Source organism: Amborella trichopoda, chromosome 12 (genome assembly GCF_054954075.1).
Source record: "Amborella trichopoda isolate Santa Cruz 75 chromosome 12, AtrichopodaSantaCruz75HAP2 v2.0, whole genome shotgun sequence".
NCBI lineage: Eukaryota > Viridiplantae > Streptophyta > Magnoliopsida > Amborellales > Amborellaceae > Amborella > Amborella trichopoda.
This window is the reverse complement of record NC_142347.1, coordinates 45,278,103-45,288,494: the sequence shown is the minus strand read 5'-3', so window position 1 is coordinate 45,288,494 and position 10,392 is coordinate 45,278,103. Positions and strand designations below refer to the sequence as shown.

The window sequence follows — 10,392 nt, the reverse complement described above, 5'->3', positions numbered from 1 at the left end:
AGAAAGGGGTTGGGCTCATTGTGGTAGTAGCCCCACTCTTGTTATCACGTTGTGGTTTTCATTCTCACCGCTAATACCACCCCTATTAATTCATTCAAAAAAGCTAACTCCTAATCTATTTGAAAAAACGATAGGGGTTCTTCCTCACTGAATTATCCAAAAAAATAGAAGGGGAATGATCTTGAGTATTAAAAATATTTAGGGTAATTATTGCCAATATGCCAATATACCTATATTTTAGCTTTATTAGAAAAAAACCCGAACTTTCAAAAACCTTGTCTACACCGTTTTTTTTCATTTTCGGATTTTTTGGACGAAAATGACTTTCATGGTAGTCATTTTATCGCAATTCATATTAAGTTTTACAGTAATTAAAATACGGTTATAACTTGAAGTAGTATTACGATAATTAAAATATTGTAATAACTTGAAGTAGTATTACGATACTTTAAATACAGTAATAGATAACATTTTCTTTACAACATTCTTTTTACGTAATGTTTTATACGGTACTTTAATTACCGCAATGTTTAACTCACCGCAATGTTTAACTCATTTCATACGGTACTTTTAATCCTACGTACCCCTCTTTCTCTCAACTTTCCCCCTCGATCTCTCTCAATCCCCCAAACAAATCATCTCTATTCCTTTCAACTCTCCCACTTGTCCTTATCTCTATTTCATCTCCATCCTCCTAAACTTTCTCTCTTTCTCTCCAAGTCACTCTCATTTCCCTCTCAAATCTCTCTTACATGTAAAACCCCTCACTTCAAAGTCTCATCTCTCTCTCCTCTCCTTCATTGGTCGAGAAGGAAGCTATACATGGTGCCTAATTACGGTAGAAATAATGTTGTAAAGAAAATGTTATCTAATATTATTTCAAGTTATTACGGTATTTTAATTACCATAATACTACTTTAAATTATTATGGTATTTTAATTACTGTAAAAGTTAATATGAATTACGGTAAACGACTACTGTGAAAGTTATTTTTATCCAAAAAACTGGAAAATAAAAAAAAATTCTATAAACGAGGTCTTTGAAAAGTGGTTTTTTTTCTAATTAAGTTAAAATATAGGTATATTTGTTATAATTATCCAAATATTTAATACCCAATGATTATCCAAATATTTAATACCCGTTCTTTTTAAAAAATTCCATTTACTTATCTTCTTCCTCCTACCCTGAAAATATCTACCAAGCATATTCCGCAAATGCCTCTCTCTCTACCCGTAAAAAACCTACCATGCGGATCTTCATCTGTCTTCACCCTACTCTTTTCTCCTCTCTCAATCTCTCTCTGCCTCACAACTTACCCTCTCTCTCTTCACCTCTCATTCAAAAACTCCCTCTGGTTGTTTTTTATTGTTTTTTACAATATTTTCATTCAAAAGATTTCCAGCAGAGAGCTTGAAAATGAAAATAATGAAAATGATACTTACTTGAATATAGAGTCGTCTGATTATGATTTTGGTCAAGAGACTGTTGCTTTAAGAGCAAAAGATTTCGGAGACCAAGATAAGGAATCTTTGGAAATGGTTTCTGGTTATGACATCGTAAAGAGTTGAAGAAGTTAATATGGGTGCTAGTGGGTTTATCAGCAAAATTCCCAGCGAGTTTCCAAAGGTCGATGAAACTTCTCTGCAGCCTCATTCAAAAACCCCCATGTACAAATCGTTCAAAGCTCTACAAATATTCTCGACCCAGCCTCATTGAATAATAGCCATTGCTGGTGAATTTTGCAAGCCCCAAAACCTAACATCCAACAACCAAAAACCCGTTAAAACCCCCAACCAGTGAGAAAGGTTTGTATGCTTCCGCTACTGCATAGGAGTTCTATCCTTCCCCTACCATCTAGCTCTCCAATAGTGAGAAAGGTTTGTATGCTTCCCCTACTGCATAGGAGTTCTATCCTTCCCCTACCATCTAGCTGTCCAATTTTGATCAAGAGAGGCACTCATCGTTTGATCTTAGATTGGACGATATCAAATTATTTTATATTTAGGTTTTTTTATACAAATTGTACGAATATGAAATATGATACTCGCCATCTTCTCGTTAGGCGCACTTATGAAAAAAATATTAAAAATAATTTTTCGATAAAATATAATGATCAAAATACCTCATAAAATTTACAAAAGTATTTTGGTCATTTTATTTTATTGAAAATAATTTTTTTTATATTTTTCGCTAGTGGGAGTTTAATAAAAGGAATGGATGTCCAAAATTTGGTATCATAATAGTTTATAGAAAAAATTTTAAAAGTAAAATAGTGTAGAGATCTGACATTATGATTGGGGCAATCTTAGCCATCGATTCAGAATGGACGATTGGATAAAGCGGAGAATAGACTTCTATGCTATATGGGAAGCATAGCCCGTTTCTATGTTCCCCTACATTCTATATTCCCCGTACCATCTAGCCGTCCATTTTTTTTATCAAGAGAGCCACTCACCGTTTGATCTTAGATCCAACGTCTCGAAATATTTTATTTTTAATTTTTTAATACAATTTTTTTTATATAAAATTTGGTACGTGCCATTTTCTCATTAGGACGCACCTATAAAAAATATTAACAATAGACCAAAATACCTTTTAAAACTTTTAGAGGTATTTTCGTCATTTTATTTTATTGAATATATATATATATATATTTTCTTTAGTACGAGTTTAATATAGGAATGGACGTCCAAAATTTGGTGTCAAAACAATTTATAGAAAAAAAATTAAAAATAAAACAGTATAGAAACGTGACATTGTGATTGGGATAATCTTAACCCTCCATTAAAACATAGATGGTTGGATAAAGGAGATAAAAGAGAAACATAAAAAGCTTTCTCGAGAGAAAAAGAGCAAACTGGTCAAAGATGTTTTAATGGAAGAGGCCTTTCATGCCCTCGCAACTTAGTAGCCTCCCAAAATTTTACACCTTGAAAATCGTTGGTATGATACACTCCAACAATATGTATTCAAAATAGGATCATTTCCTATAAAAGAAATATGCTCTTATTTTTACGAAAAAAGTTTATACAAGGTTGCAAACTTAAAATGTAGAATTACATGGCACCTCAAAAATCTATGGAAAATGTTGTTTTAATGTTGAAAAATCCTTTAATTGATCGAATATGAAAAAAACAGAAGTTTTTGAATTCCTAAAATAGTGCTTTTTAAAACACATGATCTAGATCATCTATTTTCAAGATTTTCATATGTTTATAGATCTACCTGATTTTAATTATTTGTTGAGTTTAAAACTTTATAATTAGATATGAAAATAGATTTTAAGATAATCTTAAGAATTTTTCACACCAAACTTGCATGTTGTGATAAAATTTAGAGATGTACCTTAATTGGATTGTTTAAGGTAGCAACCTTATAGAACCACACCTGTTTTATTACCAGTGAGCATCTCTAGTATAATAGTCAATTCCCTTGGCGAGAGAGAGAGAGAGGAGAGAGAATCCATTAGATCATTAAAATGAAAAGTAGCGAAGACAGAAGATCCTGCCAAAATTTCATTAGTGACGATCACAACATTAGCAATGTCTAACATTGGCAAAATTTAAGGTCACAATCGCATATCAATCAACTTATGAGATTCCCTGTATATCTCCCCACATCATATGACTGCAACGGTTGCTGGTGACCCTCTCGATATTGAACGACACTGCAGCTTTCTCTACCATGACATTCAGGTCAACGTCAATCCTATACGACACATCGATACCTTCCAGTATCAGATGATATGCGACATCTCGATCAGAACAAAGTGAGATTTCTTGAGTCTCAGATTCACCATCTCCTTCTATGACAGTCGAAGTATGGGGCCGATTTTGTTGAGAGAATGATCTTATGTCCCATGAAAGAACCTGCTCAATCAAGCATTGGAGCTCACTTGGAGAGGAGTAGAAAGATTGTTTCTCCTAGCAGCCATGTGTAAATAAGATTAGCTTCTTACTATGATATTATATTCAACAAATTTGAAGGGAGATTTATGCATCTAAACAACTTCTTGAATCTGAATATCGTTGCAATGATGATATTGAGTTTCATAAAATGAAAGAGAAAACATCTTCTAATTTCTGTTCTGGTCCTTTTTCAGTGCTTTTCTTAAGCCTGCCTTTCTGACTTCCTCCAAGGTCTCTCTCACACACACACCCACAGCCCCCTACTCCCCAATTTCTTTTGTGGATAAGTCATCTTTCCAAATCTTTGCCAAAAGAATTCACAGCCCCTCTTCAATTTCTTTTAGAACACCAACTGTATAAGCTAGCTCATAGGGGTTCTTTTCCTTATAATAGTTCGGCATGGGGTATGAGAAGACAAACCATGCTTTAACAGAATCTATCTAATCAAAATAAATGGACATGGTGTTCCTGGTTTTTAGGGTTTACCATTGTTGCCCAGCAAAGAGAAAGACTTTCAAAGAAACTGGGCGAGAAGTCGACAGTTGAGACAGCTAATGCTTTAGCATTGCATTCTTCCTGCATCATATAATCTGATATTAGTACACATGATAAATCAACCAAATAATCGCAATAAAACATTTGTCCCTCATTATGTAATCCAATGCAAGTTGAACTTCATAACCTGTGAGGAACAAAATATGATGAAATTGTAACATATTACTTGCCTTTTTTCTGTTTCTTTTTTTTGTTGACTTCGAACAAATTACTTACCTTTTTCAATTTGAAGAACTCCACAACTAATTTATGCTGCGTAATCGCAACCCAAATAGGAGAAAATTCAAGCCTTCATGAGTCAACATCATTTGGAGCTCATTGTGGTAAACTTCGTTTTTATTCCGATTAAAATCTAAAATGTTCTATGGTGTAGATCTGATGGAGGGGGAATCAGCATCATCTAATACTTTTTCTTTTTTGTGTTTCGCAATAGAAACCTTGTAAGAAAGAATTCCCATTCTAAAAGAAAAATGGAAAGTTTTCTAAGAAAGAATTCCCATTCTAAAAGAAAAATGGAACTATTACTTGATGTATTTGAAATTAGGAACAGGTTAACAATTTATGGGGACTTTGAGCTTCAAATTTTACTACTAACAAATACCAAAACAATATATTGTGGTACATAAACAAAGTATAGTCTAATATAAATTTAACCTAGAAAAGGATTGTTACATAAAACCCCTAATGTGTACTCTTATCTATTTTATAGTTCAAATAAGGCTCAGACGATGATGATGTTCACTTAAGTTTGATCCTATATTATTGGTTTGCTCATGAAAACATGGTCATTCATTGTGCCCATGGTTCCCAACCAAAGGGTGTCGTCAATTGAGAAGGGAACCCAATAAGGCGTTCACCAATTGGGTGAGCAGCAAGTAACAATTTGGACAATTCAATTCATAAATTTTCCAAACCAGGACCTTGTGTGTATATGAATCTAAATTGTTTGAAAAGAGAAAACTAGTAGGAAACTTCCATAATCAGAGCTCGAAAGTTTTGATGAAGGAATAATACTTTTGCAGAATCCATGGTCCCAAATGAATGGGACAACCTCAAGATGCACTAATTCAACTAAAGCATGGCAATAAAGTTACCTCTAACCACTCTGGGACAGTTGCTCCCTTGATGCTATCAGAATATGGTAAATATGGCTTGATGTCAAGTACTGGCTGTGGATAAAGGAATAAAGCAATCAGAGAAAGATCACATAAAACTTGAGCACAACAAGTTTTAATAAATCCCACTGATAATGCTAGAAAACGAAAGTCAAATAGAACACTTAACCGTGCCATCAACAAGATCTACACCAGAAAGTGAGACCATACATCCATGCACCCCCTCTATCTGGCCCACCAGATAAATTATATCAGTCGTCTTTCAGAAGACAATAATAAACAACCTACAGTCAATTGTTGTATGATTATGTTTCAGCTCATGCAAAATAACAAAAACTAATTCTCCTTCTAAATCAAAAGGAAAATATAAACCAAATGAATTTGGTGGAACTATGGAAGACTACTTGATTGGATTTGACAACTAATTGTTTGAAGGGATATCATATGCATCCATACCTTTGCAACAGTGAGACCAATAGGGCAAGGTCTATGTGGAGATCTTGTTGCAAATACGCCCATCTTACCGCCTTTGAGCCGTGGCACTCTCACCTACCCATATATGACTCCATTACATGACTAAGCAATGCAAATCATCATAAAGAACTTGCATAAAAGTGGATATCATGATTGAGTAAATGTGATAGTGCACGCAAACTATAGGATCGAATAAAAACTGCAATACTGACCTTAGCCTTAAACTTTGAATTTGTTGGCTTCCCCCACAACTTCTCAAGGTCAGTGTTTAAATGAAAGACATAAAGGATCCAACAGTGAGAGAATCCTGAAAGGCCTTCAAGAGTGGCTGGAGGAATTTGACTTGGATCAAGTACTAAGCATGCCCGAGCAAGAGGTATGAGAAGTGGTTGTCGTGGTGTCCCATTTCTATGCAGAAACAAAGCATCTATAAGAATCAAATTCACCAAAAATACCAGAAACAAATCTATATCACTATATCATTTTCTGACGAGTGAATCAATATCACCACATAATAATTCAGTATTTTGAAGCTCAGACTCGATAATACCTAGTAGAGAAGCAGGATTGCACAGTAGCTATAGGGGTCATGGGGTATGAGGTGAAACCTGATTTATCAGAGTTATGCCCACTCAATGCTTTCCTTAGAGCCTGTGAGATCCAAGACATTATAATTCTATTATTCAATGTGTGATATTTGTTGAAAAAACAAAACACAAAATGGAATAGAAAATTTTGTTGAAATTCAGTTGCCACCCGAGATGAAACAGCCATACAACAAAATGATCAACTAAATGTAAAATAGACAATAACCGAACAAAAGTTGGTTACTCTTATTGCCGAATATGGATGAGACCCAAATTGAAAAACAATGATCTCATTGGCAAACATCAAACTGCACTCTGGGGCTATAATATATATTTTAAATATAGAAATGAAAAGAAACAAAATTTATGAACTATATGATTCTCAGTACGCTAAATTGCATTTTATATTTCTTTTTACAAGTAACTATGTTTTTTAATTTATTTTTACAATTTAATATGGATCAATTACTCTTTTCTCACTCTTTAAACATAATTGGTGCCATATCCCCCTTTATTCACATGGGCCTGATTTCAATTTGCCTACATAGCATGTTCTAAAGAATATCACACCTGTTGAGCTCGAATTCTGCCTTTCCTTTCAGAAGCACATTTTTCTAAAGCAGCATTCAGACTTTTTTCCAACTCCTGCACTCGGTTCTTTACAACTTTCAAATGCTTCCTCCACATATATACTGCACAAATCAAAATTCCCTCAAACTTTTCTCGCATAGATCAACAGTTTAGCTGCCGTAGAATCATGGAAAATATTTTTTTGGGTATGGGTAAGTCAAATTAGGGAAATTATCAATTTACAAATACGAATTTCTATGAGAAAAACACAATCCCCATTCCCCAGGCTGATATAGTATGGCAAAAAGGAAAAGATCAAAATGGTCAATTTCATTAGTGGGTGGTCATATTTGAAATATATATATAGCCAGGAACCGAAATGAAATCTCATTTCCAATAGTGGGAGAAAAAGTTCCCAAAACTGGTATTAAACCAGAGCTAGCCACTGTACATTCGTCTTTTATATTTATTTATCCACTCTAACAAAATTTTCTCCCCCAAAAAAGAGAGAGAGAAAAAAAAAAAAGAATAAATGCAAAATCACTATTGCCCCCAAAAAAGGAAAACCATTTTGTCCAAGTTTCTTGCTTTAAGCCTTAAGGTGTCTAGAAATCACTCCATGATCATCTGACTTGTTGTTCATTACTGATAAATAAACTCGAAAATTCGCCACTTTTAGCAGACAATCTACCACCATTTAAATTGGACAAAGAAAATTGATATTATACAAAAAGAAAACAGTCCATAAAATTTACAGAGCTTGAAGGGAAAACATAATAACACAGATAATGTGTGGTGAAGGGAAAACACAATTACACAGCTAATGCGTGGAGAGAGAGAAATTACTTGTTGATAAAGCGGTAGCAAAAATGGCGAGTGTTAATTTGACCGTTGGACTCCATAATTTCAAATTCTGGACTGAGGCCATGAAACTCCGGGAAGGATCAGCCACCCTACAATCCCAATGAAGGGGAAGAGATGAAATTTTATTTTCGACACGGTTTCTATGCGGCCTGCCCGCATATTGTAGATGTACGGGCTTGGCAATAAATATATATTCTAAATATAATTTAATCTTAATTTTATTATGGCTGCAACTTTAAACAATCCAAAGTACATTTTAAAATTTTATCTTAACATGTAATTTTGTTATAAAAAATTCTTAATATTATCTTAAAATATATTTTTATACCTAATTAAAAAATTTTAAATTTTAAAAATAATTAAAATCAAGTAAATCTATAAATATATGAAAATCTTGAAAATGGACGATCTAGATAATGTGTTGTAAAATGCACTATTTTTAAGACTAAAAAACTTTGTTTTTCCATATTCATACATCTCAATGTCAAGATGATCGATTAGAGGGTTTATTAAACATTAAAACAACATTTTCGATAGAATTTTGAGATGCATATGTGATTCTACATTTTAAGGTTGCAACCTTGTATAAATTTTTTTTTTTTTTTAAATTTAAATGAGGGCTAATTTGGATGTGTCTAAAATTAAAATAATTTTGGATTTCAATTTAAAAATCTTGTGAAACTGTGACCGTTTAGACAACTCCACGTGTTTTATTTGTTATATTTTTAGATTGAAAGAAAAAAAAATCCCAATATAAATTGTCATAAAAAAAATTGACGTCAGACTTTTGAATTTTTTCTTTTTTTGGCTTAAGTCGGGTCACTCGCTGACTCTCACACTCTTCCCTCTCCTTCCGGCTTTTCCCTCGACTCCTTCTGCTCTCTTTCATCAATGAGAAGAAAACTCAAAGCTCTACTCTCTCTCTCTCTCTCTCTCTCTCTCGAAAGCGCTTATCACTCTTTTTCTGGTTTTGCCCGGAAGGGACGTTACCATTTTTTGAAAGGTTCATAGCCATGGTTGTGGAGGTGAAAGCTGAGAGCTGTAAGCAAACGGATTTCCATTATAGGGCTCTTAGTATTTCAGATTGGAGATCCACAGGAACCCTAGTCGTATTAGGGTTTAATGGAGGGTTGGATGCTGTTATGGTTTTGAAGAGAAGTGGATTGCAGAGGGAGAGACTGTGAAATACAGGCATTTTTACAGGGAAAGTTAGGGTACTATAGAAGGCGTTATGGAGGTGAGAGATATCCATCAATTTAGGGCTTTGAGAAAGAGTGGGCTGTAGAGAGAGATGTGAAATACAGGGGTTTTTACATGAAAAATTAAGGTCTTGTCTTGTACTGGATGTTATGGAGGTGAGAGACATCCATTAATTTAAGGTTTGAGAAAAAGTGGATTGCAGATGGAGAAACTCTCGAGTACAGGGTTCTTGCAGGAAAAGTTAGGGCCTTGTCAAAGTTAACATTATAAAAAAGAAAAGAAAATTAGGGCCTTGTAGAAGATATTATTGAGAATGACAACCATTAACTTAGGGTTGATTGTAGAGAGAGAAACTGTTTGGATACAAGTTCCTCTTTCTAGAGGGGCTTCTCGATGCTTCTCAATCAAAGCTTTTCGATGCTTCTCAATCAAAGCTTTTCGCTGCTTCTCTATCAAAGCTTCTCAAATGGTGGACTCGCTTCCGAAGATTTTTGGCCTGAAAATGGCAAGATTTTGTCGCAAGTTATAATAACGGAATTGGGTCCTTTTCTGGTCGCGAAGATGGGGGTATGGTTGATAGGGAGCCAAGATGGATGAAGGTTTTTTTTTTTTTGACAGATCAATGAAACTAGACATCCAAACAGCCAACATGATAATTTTTTGCGTTGTCAATATATTTTTTTTTGACATCCAAACTGGCCCTTAATTTTTATTTTTAGAGAATTTATAATTTTTAACATGGAGACCATGAATATTAAAATAATAATAATCATTATTATATTAAAAAAATATTTGGACCGATAGTTACACTTGTTTTTATATGGACCACCTATTTGCATCTATTTTCAAAATAGATGTTTTATACCTCTAGACCACGTATTGTAAAAATGCGATCCAACCCCTATGAGACAATTTTCCAGTTTTTTTTTTTTATAATAAACAGTTTTCATAAGGTGACATTTACTAAAATAACCCCAAGTTACTCTGAAATAAGCCACGTTAGGATTTTTTTTATTTTTTTTATTTTTTGCACCGGGCCTTGTAAGAAACATACGAATTTCATGGTTAGTATTAGAGAAATTTATGCCCATATCATGTAAGTTCTTTATTTAAAGGTGC

General features: G+C 33.9%; 1 protein-coding gene across 4 annotated transcripts; it reads right to left on the bottom strand.

Annotated features, from left to right (window-relative positions):
• Positions 1-3,486: 3,486 nt before the first annotated feature.
• Positions 3,487-9,894, bottom strand: LOC18435423 (tRNA-thr(GGU) m(6)t(6)A37 methyltransferase). 4 transcript variants are annotated; one of them, XR_016046011.1, is made up of 10 exons: positions 9,064-9,894; positions 8,056-8,162; positions 7,210-7,331; positions 6,603-6,703; positions 6,265-6,460; positions 6,035-6,127; positions 5,748-5,862; positions 5,558-5,632; positions 4,395-4,484; positions 3,487-3,923 (listed from the first exon to the last, which is right to left on the bottom strand). XR_016046011.1 is itself a non-coding variant. In XM_011625508.3 (10 exons), the coding sequence occupies exons 1-10, from the start codon at positions 9,132-9,134 to the stop codon at positions 3,591-3,593; spliced, it is 1,248 nt and encodes a 415-aa protein (XP_011623810.2). In that variant the 5' UTR covers positions 9,135-9,894; the 3' UTR covers positions 3,487-3,590. The 4 variants fall into 4 exon arrangements, 3 of the variants coding, with proteins under 3 accessions (XP_011623810.2, XP_020523513.1, XP_088710093.1); XM_011625508.3 differs by having other exon boundaries at positions 5,748-5,807; XM_020667854.2 differs by having other exon boundaries at positions 3,487-3,869; positions 5,748-5,807.
• Between the last annotated feature and the right edge of the window lie 498 nt (positions 9,895-10,392).

What these genes read in the sequence shown, in the direction of transcription:
- LOC18435423 (XM_011625508.3), bottom strand. Translation starts at nt 9,134, where the DNA reads ATGGAAATCCGTTTGCTTACAGCTCTCAGCTTTCACCTCCACAACCAT. An exon ending in ATTCAAAGTTTAAGGCTAAG is followed by an intron (nt 6,128 to 6,264) that starts GTCAGTATTGCA and finishes ATATATGGGTAG; the next exon opens with GTGAGAGTGCCACGGCTCAA. An exon ending in CTGTCCCAGAGTGGTTAGAG is followed by an intron (nt 4,485 to 5,557) that starts GTAACTTTATTG and finishes TATATGATGCAG; the next exon opens with GAAGAATGCAATGCTAAAGC.